Here is a 19,105-nt window from a genome sequence, read left to right as displayed (position 1 = left end):
TTAGGTAGTCAAAGAGATAGGTATAGAGTACCGTCCTTCCAAATTCGTGAAGGTTCCAACGTGAATTTAGATGTAACTGCGCCCGGAGCTACGCTGGCCTTGGGATTAATGTATTTAAGGAGCGATAATAAAATTTTAGCCGATTGGATGGCGCCACCTACCACTCAGTACTTACTAGATTTTGTTCGTCCTGATTTCTTGATGCTCAGGATTTTGTCAAGGAGTAAGTCATTTGACAGAGTAAAGAATAGAATAGTGAGACAACCTCCACTAGCTTTTAGAAAATAGTATACTATTGTATTCATATGAGGTCGAACCTGGCTTAGTTCAAGGTCGCTCGCCACCTGGTGGTGACCTTGAACATTAGGTCAAGATGGACTGTCACGTGGCGATGGCCTTGGAAATTAGGTCAAAGTGAAAATCGAGTGCCACGTGGGCGGTGGTCGAGCTCAAAGGGCAATGCCTCAAATTACATTTTTAAGGGCATGTAAGGTCAATGACCTCAAGTGTGGTGTCAATTACATTTCAAATGTCATCCAAATTTAAAGTTTACCATTGCTTACAGATTTTTAGTAAAGAAACGCAGCTTTTCTCTGTCACTACTCAACGATAGTATTGCACAGAAATCTACCAAAGGATAGACAGTGAATTGAGCTTTGGTGTTGATCACAGACCCAACTGTATAAAGTACACAAGCGTTCTAAGTACATGAGACACTACTCAGAACCTAAGGTTTTATCCATTTGTGATGTACCCAGGCCAGCCCCGAGAGACTGCGCAACTCAAGATTTAAAATTCAAAACTTTCCCTCCAAAACTAACTGAACCCCATGGCACGTGATCGTCTAGACAAAGCTACCTAACCTGAATGACAAAATAATAGGACCACTTACTACGTTGTGTTTCTAAGAGTCGCTACAAGATATGTGTTGCCTGTCGGAGTGAGGATCAAGTAAGGAATACAAATAAAACAAGTACATGCTTTAAAAACGGAGATTTAATTCAAATAATTTGCATTGCAAAATTAAATTTAGAAAATGGTAGTTCACCGAGTACAAATATAAAAATAGGCTGGGGAAAAAAGAACTGGCCAAGAAAAAACCCAGCCAACAAATTAATATTGAACTTTATAGCAAAATTAGTCGTCTGTAATGGCATAAAGGCATGTTGTCACGTACATCAATACAATGTCGAATCCCAGGGTCCACTGGAATTCCTAAAGAATAAATATTACACACACATAACAAAAACACTCATTAAAACATTACAATGAATTCATATAAGTAGGTTTGGATATTGGATGGCCAGTCCAAATCCCACACCGAGTAGTCATTAGTTGCTCTGGTCAACATTGTATGAAATCGCTAGGAGTTGGCCTCTCAGAAGAGCCTTTCACATAGGAAGGATATAGTTGTTTAACACAACCATAAGGTCACAACGAGAACACGCCACACGCTTTTAGCGAATCCCTGCACAAATGAGGTCGGGCTTAGCCAGCAGCCCCATGTACGACTAGCGGGACCCCAACTCTTTCATTCATACAGGCCAGTCCAACCCACTAGTCTTAAAATGCCAGGTTATAAATTACCGAACTCCAGGCTCTCGACCATGAGTACTGACAATAACCGATCAAAAGATAAGTCATGACATAACATAAATAACAGAGTAACCAACGGCAAACTCGCACGCATACCAAATTATAAACAAAATATACACAATTCATGTAGGCGTTGACAGTTAACGTATTTGCACTGGCATAACAAAGACTGACACAAAACCAATATTTGGTCACTACATGACAGGGATCGACTAAACGAATTGATTAGCAATATTGGCAAGATGGCTTCCCTCGAAGACACAAAAAAACAGTACATAAAATATATATCTCTGCGTATGTCAGTTCTGAACTTTAGCCAGCCTCTGCTACGTCAAATCGAGATATACTATCGGTATCAAATATAGCACAGTACATATTCGAAACAAGTCACCCCGCCAAATATTAATAATCATAATCACCCGGTTCAAATAAATAGTAGGAGCATAATTTTATGTACTATCACATTACAACAATACAAAGGAACATGTCGTGGCAAACATTGGTATCAAGTAATTAATTCACAATGCCAAGTGCAATATGTAACAATCAACCACCTAACGTACGTCACTCGCCCCCAGATGAGGCACCCTGTAAATACGCAGTAACATATTCAGGTAAACAAAAGCGAAATGTGCTGCAATAAATTCAATTATAAATTAAAATGTAGTTCTGCATACTTGTATTGAATATAGCCCCTAAGAGAACATACAGTATCTAAATATAAATAAAAACATGTAAATCGGTCAGTCATTCACAGTAGGACCAGTATAATTAAAAGTGCAATTTGTATCTAGAATGTGTTATAAATGGCGATAATCATGCGGTACGAGAATAACATTAAATTGGCAAATAATCGAACACGATCATATCATTATTAGAGGGATGCAATAGACGTAGAGATAAAAAAAAACGAGTACATCACCTTTGTAATTGTCGAAGCTGCACTCACTATTCGCAACGTAAAGATTTACTTCTGGTCTCAACAAAAACACATACTTCTCCCGCATTCTCCCCCCTTTTTTTTTTAAACAAATCCTAGACGAAATTTGAACGTGCTCCGAGACGGGTTGATACGGATCATTAAGTTTCCTCGCATAGCTGGCATAGCGTAATATTTGACACTTTTATTGTAAATTATGGCCCATTGCAAAGTAGAGCAGAGAAGAAAAAAACACGTGTTCCACGAAAACGAAACAAAGCGCAATCTTGACCTTTTTCGTCGCGCCAGGCTCTGATTCGGGAATATTTAAATCGAATTTTAGCGGGCTAATTCGGTTCCATCACACATTTAAAAAAAGTAGTCTCTAGTGGCTCTGGGATCTTGGACTGTAAAGCCCATTTTTATTAAACCAAAGCGGTGAACATCAAAGTTTAAGAATTGAGTAACTTTTCAAATTGCGTGGCTCTTGACTCCGTGCAAAATTTTTGAAGAGGGTCTAAGACTTGCAAGTACACTTACAAAATATTCCATTTGTATTTGTTTCTAGCTTCTTAAATAACCTCAAACAACAGAAAATAATCAGGATTATAAAACAGTAAAGTTGAAAACTACTTAGCAAGGAATACCTGTCTTAGACCATCGAAAAGTACAATTCCGTCAATTCTGAAATCCTTGAGGGTGCCTTTGTTCTCATGATAATAAATGTTCAATTTTTCACAAAACACCTTGTATGTACAGGGTGTCCAAATTGGACACTTTTGCATGGAAAGACTCTTTATTGTTAAGAGATAAAAAAAGTGAACCTAGGAGCTCACTTCTAAGGAGAAAATTACTGGCGTAAACAGAATTAACAGCTATCTGTAATCGTTTGATTTGACCTTTTTTGTTTGACCGCTAGGGGGCGATAGTCGTTTTCTTTAATGCCCCATAATTTTCTGATTTTAAAGATAATTGGTTTGGCAAAATCTTTTTTATGTAGAGTCCATTGTGATACACAGTTTTTACACATGGTGTTTGCTTTTTTTATACTTCCCTGAAATACATTTTCTTCATACAGACCATCACCCTATATATTTTGGGTTTTTTTAAAAGAGCGTAAAACCCTATATATTTATATTAAATATTATTTGCAATATTGCATTTTATACATTAAAATATTTTTATTGCAGCCATCTAGGTTTCCATGGCGAACAAAAGATGGCAGTATTGTTTAAAGCGACCATTTCTGGGTTATTTGGAAATGTTTATTAATTCCAAATATTTTTAATTTCAAATAACACACAAAAAACAAAGAAGTGAAAACTTATGTGAAAAACAAATAAGTCATATGATGGGTGAAAACTTCCTTTGGAACACTGAATATTTCTTCAAAATTTGAAAATTTGAAGTTTTTAGTTGTTTAGGGCCATCATCTTTATTTTTTTAAATACGTGCCTGCATTTTTTTTATCTTAAAAAATGTCATTTGTTTTAAAAAAATTTCTTTAAATAAATTCGCAAAAAAATAAAATCAAACTAGGGATTTTGTTTTTTTTTTCGATTATCTCTCGAAGTATTCAGATTTCCTTCAATTTCTAAGTAGCGTTAGATTCAGCTACCGAATGCGCACCACGGTCGTAATCCTCGAATTTGCGACATCCTGAATGTGCTAAATTAAATTTATGCTCACACTGCCCCACAATAGGATTCCAGAGTTCAACAATTCAGCTACCCTGAAATTTTGAGCTGTATGAATTGAAAATTGTGCCCGATAATGGGATAACAATATGTGTTCTTAGTGAAGGTTAAATAGCTATCTCATTTTTGGAGCTCAGGGACACATCTGGAACTTTTATGGTGAAATGAAAGTTTTTTATTTCTTTGAGCCTGAATATAATAATTCACTTAAACAAGCGCCTATACTCTTTTGCCCCACGAAAATGTAGGTGCTTGTAACAGGGGCCCTAGCTTTCTTTTTATGAAAAATGGGATACTTTTACAATCCGCGAGTGCTGCGCCCCACTTTCAGATTTTCGCGTCCAGAACTATGAAATTTTCATTTCCAAGTCAGTAGCTTCTCTTTTCTTTGTAAGGTCGTCCCACTATTCCATTCTCTAAGGTAATTTATTTGAAGTCAGATAGACGAATGTTTATAGGTTTAATAATGTGGAATGACATACGACCGAATCGAGATTGGATAGAGAGTCAAGTGCCCGACACCATTCGGCCTTTCTGTATGGTAACTCCTAGCGCTTCAGATATTGATTATGAAGCCATGAAGTAAGTAACATACGCTCTTCAAACGCTAAACAATAAATCTAAAATTTTAGTCAAGCTTATTGTAATATAATTGCGGGAGCGTGTTTCGCAATCGGTTTAAAATATGCCGGATCTGCCAATTACGAAGCTTTCACTGCTTTGCTACAGTATTGTCATATGTTTATATCCTTAACATCAAAATCGATTGCGGAATTAGCCGGCAAACCAACAATTGAAACGTGTTTAAATGTATTGCTGGTTTCAACTTCGATGGTTATGGCAGGAACAGGAAATTTGGAGATTATGCGTATCGTACGCCATTTACGTCGAAGAGTTGGCATTTCCAGTAGTACCGTTGTTACATATGGATCACACATGGCAATACATATGGCCTTGGGTCTGTTATTCTTGGGAGGAGGACGTTTCACTTTATCTAATTCACCGGCCAGCGTAGCCGCTTTAATTTGCGCCTTTTACCCCAAGTTCCCTACCCACAGCTGTGATAACAGGTATCATTTGCAAGCGTTCCGACATTTGTATGTACTAGCAGTAGAGCCACGCCTCATCATTCCCAAAGATGTCGGTACAAGCCGTATATGTTACGCAAGGTTGAAAGTCGTCAATCTGGATGGCAGCTTCGCTTATTTAAGAGGACCATGCATTGTTCCCGATTTAAATTTCTTGTCAAAAGTTTCTGTGGAAGATGATAGGTATTGGCGTGTGGAATTTGAGCGAGGGCGCAACTGGGAACAACTAGAGTAAGTAATTAAATCGTTGTGATTACATTGCCATTTCACTTTTTAGAAAATTACTATCTTCTTGCGGAATTATCGAAGTAAAACAAAGAGCTGGATGTTTAAGTTACATAGAGGATAAATTTGGATTTCGCACTCAATTGGCCAAGACATTGACACAGTCTGAAACGGTTCCGTGGAATCCTCCAGCTAAAGTTATAACTTCATTCTCATCAGACACGGCCATGCGTCTTTTTTGTGAGAATTTCTTAAGTCCCAGTAGTTATCTAACTGGGACAATGGAAAGTAAATTTATGAAATTGTTAACAAAGGCCACCTACGAGTGCGTCATTAAAGACAAAGAAATAATTTTGGCAATTGTAATGGTGTTGCTCAGGGTAAGTATAAAGGGCACAATTTACGCTTTGTACATTTAAATATATACGAGTTTGGACTCCTTACAAACTCTTATCATCCTATTGCGACATCCACTCATTAAGTGGCAGATTCAGTGTCTATTGAAAAGGATTGCAACTTGAATGATTGTGAATTACTGTGGGATTAATAAATTTTTTTCTTTTGAAGACAATCCAAGACTTTCGAAATACAACCAGCACATCACAACTTTGGCAGTTTAAGCTCATAGCGCAACAAGTTCTCGAAAATTCGCTTACAACTCATCTTCTTTCCTGCGAGGTAATGTTGTCTTTACATCAAGAGCTTATGGAATTAATGGGAGAGTATGAATCTGTGGTTAAAGGCGAAATTGCAAACTATGTAATGGGAGGCCACACAAATAGAATAGATCAAGAAACGGAATTAGTTAGTTATATTACATTCTACGATATACCGCATGATTTGCAACATTTGCAGAATTGTTCGGAGATTATTGAAGTACTAAGTTATTTATCTACAAGACGATGTTCTGCACTAACAATTACAAAGATACTGAATATATTAGGATACACAAAGTAGAAATGTTTATACTATATTAAAGTGGTAAAGACTTTGTTGTAATAGTTTAAATCAAATTAAATTCCTTATATTTCTATCACAAAACAGTTGAGTAGAAGTTCCACACCCCTGTACCGATTGTCCCTGGTTCGAATCAGGGTTCTGGCATGGATATTTTGTAAATGTATAGTGGGTTTGGTTTTTCATCATGTCTCATTACATTCATGGCACACCATTTACAAACCTTGTTGAGGGCAGGTGCGGTTTCCTTTCCTTGACTTTATACACTATAGACAAACCAAATAGTCTAAGAGCCCGCGACGCAAACCATTACCATTCAAATAGCAGCATAAAACGTATACATGAACAAATATTAGAGGTGACCATACACGAAACGCTCGGTCTGTCGGACCGCATTTAGCCGGAAGGTAAACAAATTCAATTGTTTATTTGTATATTTCATAAGAAATCATTACTTTTAAGAAAAGTAGGTCATATGTGGTACCAAATTAAAGCTCTTGACGTCAGCTGCACAAATAACTCGGTCTGTCGGCAGGCAAATAGCCGGAAGTTCTTGACAGACCGACATTTAGTCTGCTGCTAGAAGCCGGCATTTCAGGTAGTTATACATTTCTACGGTCACGCTGATCCAAGCATTTTAGTTCTGTACCAAAGAGTAAATAACCATAAACCTCTACAGCGGCTGAGCTCCTCGGTTTGACCCTACGGGGTCATTGAGCATTTAGTCTGCTGCAGGAATCCCACAAAATAATTGTAAAGTGAAGAAGAACTTTTGAACTAGTAACCCAATCTTGGAACTGTTTGAAATTATGGATTCTGCAGGCCACGTTCTATAAGAAATTTTTTTTTCCGGGTCAATCTGAGACAATTTTTTTTCGGGCCTCAAAAAAAGGCAGTGTATAACCTTCCTTTTTTACCAAAAATCGACTGCACCAAAATTTCTCGGAAAAACACTTTTTCTTATTAATTTTGGTGCGTAGAATCCAAAACAATTCGTACTTTTTCGATCAGACTTCTCAATCAAAAGTTATAGACTAGAAACCAATTTCGAAAGAAAATTCAAAGCGCTGTAACTTTTGAACTAGTAGCCCAATCTTGGAACTGTTTGAAATTATGGATTCTACAGGCCACATTCTATAAGAAAATTTTTTTTCCGGGTCGATTTGAGACAATTTTTTTTTCGGGGCTCAAAAAAAGGCAGTGTATAACCTTCCTTTTTTACCAAAAATCGACTACACCAAAATTTCTCGGGAAAACACTTTTTCTTATTAATTTGCGTGCGTAGAATCCAAATCAATTCGTACTTTTTCGATCAGACTTCTCAATCAAAAGTTATAGACTAGAAACCAATTTCAAAAGAAAATTCAAAGGGCTGTAACTTTTGAACTAGTAGCCCAATCTTGGAACTGTTTGAAATTATGGATTCTACAGGCCACATTCTATAAGAAAATTTTTTTCCGGGGCGATCTGAGACAATTTTTTTTTCGGGGCTCAAAAAAAGGCAGTGTATAACCTTCCTTTTTTACCAAAAATCGACTGCACCAAAATTTCTCGGGAAAACACTTTTTCTTATTAATTTTGGTGGGTAGAATCCAAAACAATTCGTACTTTTTCGATCAGACTTCTCAATCAAAAGTTATAGACTAGAAACCAATTTCGAAAGAAAATTCAAAGGGCTGTAACTTTTGGACTGGTAGCCCAATCTTGGAACTGTTTGAAATTATGGGTTTCTACAGGCCACGTTCTATAAGGAAATTTTTTTTCCGGGTCGATCTGAGACAATTCTTTTTCCCGCCTCAAAAAAACGCAGTGTATAACCTTCCTTTTTTACCAAAAATCGACTGTACCAAAATTTCTCGGGAAAACACTTTTTCTTACTAATTTTGGTGCGTAGAATCCAAAACAGTTCCTACTTTTTCGATCAGACTTCTCAATCAAAAGTTATAGACTAGAAACCAATTTCGAAAAAAATTCAAAGGGCTGTAACTTGTGAACTAGTAGCCCAATCTTGGAACTGTTTGAAATTATGGATTCTACAGGCCACGTTCTATAAGAAAATTTTTTTTCCGGGTCGATGTGAGAATTTTTTTTGGGCCTCAAAACCAAAAAAAAGGCAGTGTATAACTGCCGTGATTAGAGCCAATTTCTGTGGCGGAGCAATTGTTTGGTGACCCCAGAGACTGTAGTAACTAGTCTCTTGGTGACCCAGAATCATAGACTCTCCACAAGCACAACGCTTCTTAATCATGTGCAGAAGCTAGCGGGCCTTGCTTACGCGGGTGCTTTGCGGACAACCCCATAGTCGTCATGGAAGCCCTTCTGCTTCACTATCTTGTAGACGACGAGATGGCACATATACTTTGTGGATGACATGCAAGGGTCGAACAATTCTAGTTAGCGAGGTAAGGCGCTCCTATCGTAATCCAGATACATTTTTATAAACTTTATAAATCAATGTTCAGTGGAAGAACAGTATCTGATACCACTTGCCTATGTCGTAAAAAAAAGTCCCCACCTGATGATAGTGCTACTACGCACAACTAGCTTCAGGTCATTTAAGCTTCTTTGATACTTTTAAGAAACATTTCTCAACATTTTGACATCCTGCTTATAGTTTAACTTTTTTTTAATACAAAGTTTAAAAAAATGAATGTCACAGAAAAAAACAACCCATAGTTATAGTGCTTTTATATTACTAACAAAAATGTATAAACATAAAAACTTGAACATTAAATTTTCAAACTATAATCATAATATACTCTATTCAGTCAAGACAATATCAGGAACTATATTAACATTAAAATCAAAATGCACAAAAGAATATTCTAAAATTTAATAATACTTCTCAAATGTAATGCTATGTTTCGTAAATTTTTCCAATTTAAAAACGTTACCTTTTTGAAATGGTGATCACAGATCCGTACAGTCCATAGCGATATTCCAATACAACAAATGTGAATGATGTGAATGTGAACTGGATATGGGCAAATTTGACATCGTATACTAATTTCCAAAACAATATGTAAAAAAACTAAACAATTTCATTCTTTCCAAAAATAAAAAGCAATGAATCAAATTGATATATAAATAAATGTAATATGTCCAGTTCACAAAGAAAAAGGAAATTTCCTGCAAATTAATTAAAGAATAGTAAACATAATTGGTCCTTCAATTTGTGGTTAGCTCGCAAAGAGATTTTAATCATATATTATACAACTGGGCGTTATGATGATGAAACATCAACATTTATATCACATACTGCACATAACAATTCGTTTGGCTGCTTCAATAAATTAACGCTTTTTTGGTTCGACGAGTGAGCTGGTACTATTATATTCTGCTTACAGTTCTGCGTTCTGTAACAGACAGTGCAAGATTAAGTTAGGAACAAGATCAATACAAAGGGCAGTTTATAAAGCTACTAAAGTGACTACCACAATTTAAACAATGCAATATCATCTATGTTAAACCTCTAACTCAATCAATAAAAAATAAAGAAAGGGACAGTTTGAAAAATCAGGAGAGTGCTCTGTGCTAGAATACCAAACTCTATAGCAATATTGAACTGCAAATTGTGATACACGCAAGTCTGTTTGTGCGTTGTGCTTTGATTTACTCAAGAACTCAAAACGCGCCAATTTGTTCAAAGATTGATTTAAGCGAGAAGTAGCACAGATTTGATCAAATTAATGAAAGCAATCACATTAATCTATTCCCTTGTACTAGAAGTAGAAGTAATAGAATTATGATATTTAAAGTAGTCTGATTATTTTACTGATATTATTAATATAATAAATAAATTTTCACAATAACATTGTCTTCTACTTACTTTGTTTATTTTTTATTTATTTTGTTTTTTTAAGATATTTGATCATCATCATTCATTTTATGAGTCTAAAGTTAGCTATAGTTCTGAAAACCAAAAAAAGGGCAGTTTGTTGCACTCAGAAATTTTTGTTACATCTCAACAAAGAAGTGCTTTCATTTAATAACCAGTTCATTCAAATTAGGTGGATGGTTCGAATCTCAAACATGGAGTCTTCGCACTTTGTACATCAGCAGTAAAAGCAACGGTGCATAAACTAATTTACTTGTATCACAGTTTGCGACTTTCTTTTGCTCTTACTACCTGTACCGTGTTATGCAAAGCTTACAATTCCTAATAAGGTCCTAGATAATTAATCTATACATAACAAGACCTTGCTAATCCAAACTAATTGGGACCAAAGGTTGTTCAGATTAGTGAATTGTTCGAAAACCATATTTTGAATAATTTGTTGAGAAATAAACGTTAAGGCCGCTTGACATGGACCAATACAACGCGCAAGAACTTGCAGAAAGAAATTGCAAGGTCAAATCCTTGCATGCAATAAGCATTGCATGGTATTTGACATGGTGCAATTCTATTTCAATTGCCACATGTCTGCCAACAGAAGAAACATATGGATTTGTCAACAAAGTAGTTAACCTCAAATGAAAATTAAATTTTGATTGCTTGAAGAAACATAAAAATTACAAAAATAAATAAGATTAATAAAAACAAGTAATGAGTGCGTCTCTCAGCATCATAGTTGCCGCTTCTGTATTTTACTAGGTTGGTGACACAAAAACAACTAGATTTATCCCTAGAATTGCACGATTCATGCAAGAAGAATAGCACCAGTCCTATAAAAATTGCATGCAAGTCTCTTGCAGCAATTGATCAGCTGGCTTTGAACTGCGCATGCCTTTCGCAATTTTTCTTGCAACTTGCATGCAATTGCAATTTTTATTGCTCCATGTCAAGCGGGCTTTACACATGAGAATGAATAATTTGCCTTGGAGCATAACAACCGTTCTAAATGTAAATATCACATCTCTGGTCGCATTACGCCCGTCCGCAGGTTTTGGTGGGAGAATTCAGATTATCCTAAATTTGTTCAGATTGTGGTTGAATTAACAAGGTCCGGATCAGCAAGGTGCTTACTATACTTTTTGTAACATCATCAGATTGTGTGAATGTCATTACCTATCTAATTTGAAGCTCTCATGAGTAAGCAAAGTATGTGGTCCCTGCTGTGCATACCGTTTTAGTTTGTAAAGCGTGATACCAATTTCTTTTTTTGCATAGTTATCAATTTACAGGACTTTTTTTATAAAAAAATCGTCTGGAAAGTGGTACTTTTTTTCAGTAGTATACTCTTAGACCATATAGTACATGGACTGCTATTCGCCCTATGCTTTCAATACAAAATGGATGGTCACGAATAGAGGGCACTGTAGTCGTGGGTATGTGAATCTCAGGGTAAACTAAAGTCGTGTAAACACCACTAGGATCGCTTAAAGAGCAGCTTTATAGTAACCGCGTAGTACGGGAAGCTTTAAATACTCTTCATTATTTACTATACGTCCTCAAATAAGAATAAGTCTGCTTTTTTTGGGATATCTAGGCGATTAATTAATTGACGTTTGTTAATTTATAGGTTGACAGTCTCAAATCGTGTCTAATCGGACAACTTCGGACAGACTCGTTTACCCTGAAACTCGCATACCCAGGCGATGTCCTTGACCATATTTTAGTTACAATTAGCAGTCCATGTACTATATGGTCTAAGAGTATACTACACGTACTACACTAGTATACTGTGAGTTTCCATGGCGTTTAGTCACGCCTACAGTGACTTTATAGGGACAGTGGCGACAACAGGGCATCTCATTTTTGATTGGTCGTTGGTTACGGTCGCCATACTGGAGCTAAATTCCAAACTGGCCAATAGAAAGCCTCCAAAACGACGCGGTACACTCCGTGCTATAATTACTATACTGTTTTAGCAGTGTCACCTGCAATGGTCCCGGCTTCACGTTACTAGTTTACACTTTGCTTCTTGTATTTGCTTTATTTTACGTTTTCCGTCTCCAGTTTTATATAAACTCGATTTTTAAAGACGCATATATAGCCGAGCATATAGCTTGGATTTACGATATTATAAGATATGTAATTCACTTAAAGTGTTTTTAGATGTAAAGCTGTGCCTAACCTTACTACTGGTAACTGATGTAAAAAGAAGACCTATACTGTATTCATTATTAGAAGGTAGTAGATGGCGCTGTGTTTGAAGATAAGTACACACAGGAAAAATATCAAACGGCACAAAGTAATTGTAAAGTAGAAATATCCAGCCCTGCAAACAGAAATAAATCTTTGACATTAACAGTTAATGACACTTCAACAGTTTAGATGGCAACAGAAACTACCATCTTGCAAAATTCGCCACTCGTTTTATGTTTCAGTGTAATACTGACTCGTATTTTAACCAATCATACTGAAGGTCAAAGCTTCCCTATACGTTCTACCGCTAACTTCTAAAAATGAATACAGTTTAAATACCTAATGCGTTTAGATAGAAAACTGGTTAGAGAAACAGCTTATCCGAAATTTAGCAGCAAATTCAATTATGGTTATGGATAACGCAATTGTGATCATAAATACGCTTGAATTGGTTTAATGTTTAACATTGATGTAAAGTCACTAGATATAGAAAGTACCGCAATCCATTGGGCTCGTGTGTTAGAGAGAGAACGCATGATTTTTGCCCACGATACACTTACACACGGTATGCTCATTATTTTTCTCAAACGCGTTTTCTACTGCGCATTACGTCACCTGCGAACGTGTGGCGCCAAAATTCAAATGTTTACGCACGGAAAAATCCAGTACAGATGTCACGCGTGACAGTTTGCACCTTTTCAGTTGTATTTACGAGTTTTATAGCGTTAATTTGTTGATAGCTAAGCATTAATGTGTTGATAGCTAAGTAATCATTAGTGAAAATTCCAAAATGCCAGGTTGTGTGTGGAAATAAAATAGGTACTTTCGATTTCCGAAAATTGAAGACTTTTCTCTAAAATGGATTGTTGCAAGTCGTCGTAAGGACAAAATTACCTTGAAAAATGGTGTTACATTATTATTAAGTGGTGTGTTTAAGTCTTTCCATTGCTGTTTAATCCTATATCCTGTATTTGTTATGAACATTTTGAAGCCAGCCGTTTTGAAGCACCGCTAAGGGAACGACTTCTTAATTAGACCTACTTTTAAAAACAGCGGATGTTTGAAACCTGATGCTTTACCTACTTTAAAACTACCGCGTAATAATGAAAATCAAAATAAAAGGGACACGGAGGAGAGATTAGATCTTTTGATAACGCATTAATTATATAATTTTTACTGAAACAGCCGCATTTCATGTTTAGGATCAATTTTGGTTAGAGTTTATTTCACACGATCACGAAATCCCAGAAATAACTTACGCGAGGATCTCTACACAAATCAGTATGATTTGTCAACTAACCTTGTGATTTGTCGATCTAAGCATCGTAATTTTGCTCTATATTCTGTGGTTTTGTTCGCACGTGACGTCACGCTAGATGCGCAAGAGCATACCGTTGTACACTTTATTCCGTATAACTTCCGTTGCACGTCATCATTTTCTGTGACGTAATTACTATGCAATAATGCCAAATCTAGTTTTGAACGATTTAGGTTATGTCACTTGTCAACAAGACAGTGCATTCTTTGTGTGAACAATCCACACCTTAAATAAAATAAAAATAATTTTTATTATTCATTTCGTTAATTGGAACCACAATATACATACAATATACTTTAATAACTTATGAACTGTACAAATGTAGCATCTCTTTTACAGAGAAAGTACTAAATATAAAATTTTACAGGTTATGTGATGTGATGGATGATATTCAAATTAATCGGAATCATCGGAACTGCTTTCGTGTTCAAAGTTTATAATAATAGTAGCAACGTTTTCAAGATCTAATTGCTTTTCTCTTTCGTACCACTCGTGTATTACAGTTTCCGTATCCTTAACTGAATTGCGCCACGTTTCGGAAGTTATCGTTGTAGTGTTTCTTGTCACATGTTTATGCAATTTTCAATGCTTCGTCCATCTCTACCAATGTGTCGATTGTAGTAATTTTTCGCTATGCCCCAAATATGTTCGATAGGATTAAAAACGGGATGATAGGGTGGTAATCGTAAAACGAAGGAACCGTATTGCTCGGCTAAGTGGTCAATGCGTTATGCGGTACATTTTAGCCGATTTATTCCTAAAAGTATTAACAAGATTTAGATAATACCAAATAATTTGCGAACGTACTTACTGTGCAACCTTTTCAACAGTTCGGCTTAAAAATCATTTTCGGAGAACTGCACATTATGATCTCCTAACCACACTTTAATGTTGTCTGTTTTCCCGTTATCGAACACAATTACTGACGGGTTATCAAAATTCTTCAGTAATTACTCTTCAAACCAATGCACAGCGAAAGACGTAGAAAATAATCAAAATCAAATCAAACGAAAAGTAAACCAAAAGCAACCTGTCAAATTTACCAATTTAAACGCGACAACATAGCGAAATGCTACCAATTGTTGCGGCCAAAATAAACTACAAGCTTAATGTGTTGCTTAATAAACGAAAGTAAATTTACGTTGGTACGTCGTTTTCTTCAGGCAATGACGTGCAACGGAAGATATACTGAATAGACCGTAAGTGTATCGTGTTTTTGCCCAAAAATGGCGGAAGTTACCAGATTCTAGTAACTTTAATGTTAGGGATTGTTCCACCGGTTTGGAGATATCTGTATATATTTTTATAAAACATGACAGCACTATGAAGTTAGGTTATAAAAAATTACAGCTATTCAGATTTTATTTGTCACTTTTTTTAAGTGGGCAGCAAATTTGCCCAAAAATGGCGGATGATTGCGGTACTTTCTATATCTAGTGACTTTAACATTGATGATTGCTGAAGCACAAAGAATATTGATCTCTTGTACTCCATGGACTAGATCAACGTTTTTTGTCTTCCATTTAAGGGGGTAAAGTAATACTTTTTATTCCAGAAGGAGAAACACGCGCCAAGGGACAAGAAGTGACAAAAGACACTGAAATGTCAAATACAATTTAATGATTAGCGGTTACCTTTATCTGTACATTTTGGATATTGCACCATGTTTTATACTTATTATACCGTTTTCCATATATCTTTTTGAATTTGGGAGGCAGTGGTTTTCCCATAGGTTGTTCTGCAAAGCTTTAAACGATCGTTTCTGCGCCGTTAGTTTTGAACGAGAATCTTTACTTAAATGAAACTGACATTTATTATTCTATGGTCACAATTTGACATGACAAGGCAAATTGATCCTACAATCAATTTTTTAGCTCCAATATGGCGCATTATGATAAGTTGTCGCCACTCAAGGTTATTTTATTTCAAAGGTTACCTGGTAACTATGTGGGCGGAAGCGGGAGGGACGGAATATATACGTCATCGAGAATTCAGACATTGACGTTCAAAGTTGTTTGTAGTCGCGCGGGTGCTTATTTTTCTTGAGTTATAGTTTATTTGTTTAAAATTTATTGAATTTTGAAGTGCATAAGGACATATATTAGCTGTAGATACCTGTTTGGTGCAATATAAAGACATTTAGTTTGTGAATGTTGTGGGTATTTATAGCCGTGATTGAAAGGTTAGTTCATCAATTATATGCACTTTTGTATGTTATAATTAAGTATTTTTTTAGATGAGTGGCGGTAACACTAAAATTCCTCATCCTGGTGTAAATAAAATCTGTTTTTACGTTTCCCAAAGACCCTATCGTTCTTAAAGAATGGGTAAGAAAATGTTTCACATCCGACAGCAAACTAAAACGTGCTGCGCCCTCATTGGTCAAAACGGCCAACCGATGAAAGCGTAGCGTCCCTGGCCGCAAACGTTTAAAAGCAGAGCCACGAACTCTGCACAGTGCAACGCAATTTCTGCTTCGACTGCACTTCAAGAAACAAAAAGCTCTCCACGACTCCACCTGCAGAACCATCAGGTCGCCTTGCTAGCTCGACCTCGCGTCACATTCCATCAGTCAGAAGACTTGCATCTGGGTTCACCCCAACGATATAGAGCTCGCCGTGTGCATCTCGGTTGCCATTTTGTACATACTATAAATATACATATTCCATAAAAAGCAACAGCATTTTATTTGGCGTCATCCGCTAAAGAATGTGTAGAGTTTTAATTCCCAAAGCCTAGGTATTGATACATAGGGGTGGTTCCTATTTTGTAGGAACCCGGAATTTTATCCATTTCCACCTTTAAAATTAATTTGATTACATTTTCACAAGTCCTCGTGCAATGTAAAATAGCTTACGCACCACACTCATTTTTTCAAAACTTTGATTGCTTTCAAAGGTGGAAGTCGATAAACTTTCAAGATTTTCAATATAAGATCCACCCCCATATACATATACCCATATAAATCCAAAAATATACTGCAAAAACTAAATATTTTATCCCTTTTATTAGCATTGTAACCTATGAGCAATTTTAAATGTGTATTCCGGATGACGTTTTCCCGCCTTCAAAATGCAAGCATTCTATTGGTTTAGAGTTACCAGACAACCTCCCTAATAAAACAACCTTGGTCGCCACTGTCCTTATAAAGTCACTGTAGTCCTGCCCTAGGTCCTGCCTATACTAGCTCAGTTTTTGAGTGACAGTAAATCTTGAATGTCAATGATATTATTCAATTATGATAGTTAATCACTATGTAAAAAAACTTCGTTTACAACACGTGTTGTAAGTGTCTTTTTTGCATGATTTTTCAGGATTAATGAGGGTGAAAATGTATCTCTTTCAAAACTAGTTGTACAAATAACTATAGCCGATTGCACAGCTTCAATAGTTATTTGCATAAAAGTCAGGAATATGACAGCTAACTGGCAAGGAAAATACTGAAGTACGAGGCTCCTTTGGGGTGTGGGTGAAGTACTTTAATTTCCAAGTCGAGTAGTATCATTTTACTGACATGTATTACATTTTTCTGCAAATCCGCTTTTTTAATATAAAATTTCAATTTTCAGATGGATTCACATTAGTGTGTCAGTTTTGACAGCAACTAAAAGTTCTAAATGAAATTTAAAATTCTATGTTGAAAAAAACGATTTCGGAAAAAATGTAATACAAAACTCGTAAGAGACACTACTCAGAAATTAAAGTACTTGGTCCCTTCAATATTTCCTAACTTATGTAAATACTGCATATTCCTACACTATATTGTTCAGTTCCTCCTAAGAATACTGAATCTTCGTTAATTAATTGAGACTTAACTTTATTAACACACACCACATGTAAAAGTGAACGTACTTGATTTTGTAGTATATTATTCTTTACAATATACCTACCTGCAAGAGCATGTCTATTAGTAAATGACAAATATTAGGAACGCAATGATGAATTTTACAAGCTAGCCAGCAGACCATTAACAATTGTCACAAACTGCTCAGAAAGTTATCCATATGGACCATGCCCTGCTAGTTTACAAAAACATCACCTGTGCCAGCGTGCGAATGGTTGCAAAATCGTAGCAAGCAGGAACACAGCCCAAAACCAGATGCAATATTACTTTAGTTTTTTTACCTTACAATAGACATACAGTCGCCGCTTATCACTTGAAATAGTTTCATACGAAGTGTTTCGTTGCATACCTCTTTTTTTAAAAACTATTATACCTCCGCCAACAAGTGCTAAAAGTACCAATACACCAACAGAAGATCCAACCGCTACTCCTGTAGAATCTAAAACAATTTAATAAAATATTCAGCCTTTACGATGAATTTACATGAACCTGCACTTGAGACCTCCAACTGTCCTGATTGTGGAAACCATGTGCACACTTCTTTGAATGGATAATGGACAACAACTGAACAATCGGTTTCCTATAAAACAAATCATATTTCTACTAAGTAGGTATAACCTAATATTTAGAACTGCCATAAGAAGTATCTTAAAAATTTGAAATGCAACACCTTGTACCTAATGTGATTACCCATGGTGTAATAAGGAATAGAATAGTGTGACAACATTCATGTACAAAATAAAAAATCCATGCCATCCAAGGAATACAGATAATATTATCCTGTATAAGATGACTGTTAAAGAATATGCTGTAATAATAAATCAGCGATCATGTCTAAATGTTTCTGGATGTTAGTTAATACAAAATCAATAAATAAGTGACGAACATATTGACTAACTTTAGGTACGATTTATGATTATTTAGGAATGTATACCAATATAGATCTTTATTCTCCTTGTACACCATTTAATAAGATGCTCATATGAACTAGGTAGGTTTTTAAAAAGTCATTAAAATAGCTCCTATTAAAATCAATGCAAAATATCTCGCCTTACTTACCCACCATGACATGGGGTCTCGCTAATCCTGGAGGGTTGCATACATTATATGGTTGCATTCATATAACATGCCTATTGGATTGGGGTCCAATTAAGCTTTACAATATGGCCGACTTTAACAATAAAATTGACATTTATGGTAAAGTAAAACATAATGGTATAGTATAATTTTTGAATTCAAAAGTTCTCAAAGGCAAAGAAACGAAGAAGTTTTTCGTAGTTTTTAAGCCACTTTGGCCAGTTTATACGAAAAAATTTTCAAGGCGTCATGGTTCTTTTCAACTTTCTACACCCTCAACAACCATACGCGATCAAAAATCAGTTGCTGTCAAGTCACCTATGGAATTTTTGTTTACATGGGAAATCGTATTAAAC

At 35.9% G+C, this 19,105-nt stretch overlaps 2 protein-coding genes across 6 annotated transcripts in view; one reads left to right on the top strand and one right to left on the bottom strand.

Annotated features, from left to right (window-relative positions):
* LOC116177837 (anaphase-promoting complex subunit 1) overlaps positions 1-6,516 on the top strand; it is a 28,474-nt gene extending 21,958 nt beyond the window's left edge. For 2 of the 3 annotated variants that reach the window (XM_031496967.1, XM_031496966.1), the window contains exons 14-18: positions 5-223; positions 4,671-4,794; positions 4,845-5,531; positions 5,578-5,905; positions 6,093-6,516. In XM_031496967.1, the coding sequence (XP_031352827.1) occupies positions 5-223; positions 4,671-4,794; positions 4,845-5,531; positions 5,578-5,905; positions 6,093-6,482 (1,748 nt within the window). In that variant the 3' untranslated portion in view covers positions 6,483-6,516. Of the gene's footprint in view, positions 1-4; positions 224-274; positions 891-4,670; positions 4,795-4,844; positions 5,532-5,577; positions 5,906-6,092 lie in introns of those variants that run through there. The other variant, XM_031496968.1, reaches the window with a different exon arrangement.
* Positions 6,517-9,155: 2,639 nt separating this feature from the next.
* LOC116179842 (cation-independent mannose-6-phosphate receptor-like) overlaps positions 9,156-19,105 on the bottom strand; it is a 46,063-nt gene continuing 36,113 nt past the window's right edge. For 2 of the 3 annotated variants that reach the window (XM_031499692.1, XM_031499693.1), the window contains 3 exons: positions 18,162-18,252; positions 17,954-18,111; positions 9,156-9,838 (listed from right to left, as the gene is read on the bottom strand). In XM_031499692.1, the coding sequence (XP_031355552.1) occupies positions 9,824-9,838; positions 17,954-18,111; positions 18,162-18,252 (264 nt within the window). In that variant the 3' untranslated portion in view covers positions 9,156-9,823. The remainder of the gene's footprint in view (positions 9,839-17,953; positions 18,112-18,161; positions 18,253-19,105) is intronic. The other variant, XM_031499694.1, reaches the window with a different exon arrangement.

Source organism: Photinus pyralis, unplaced genomic scaffold (genome assembly GCF_008802855.1).
Source record: "Photinus pyralis isolate 1611_PpyrPB1 unplaced genomic scaffold, Ppyr1.3 Ppyr1.4_LG8, whole genome shotgun sequence".
Lineage (NCBI taxonomy): Eukaryota > Metazoa > Arthropoda > Insecta > Coleoptera > Lampyridae > Photinus > Photinus pyralis.
Note: the sequence above shows the minus strand (reverse complement) of the source record. Positions and strands in the feature narration are given on the sequence as shown.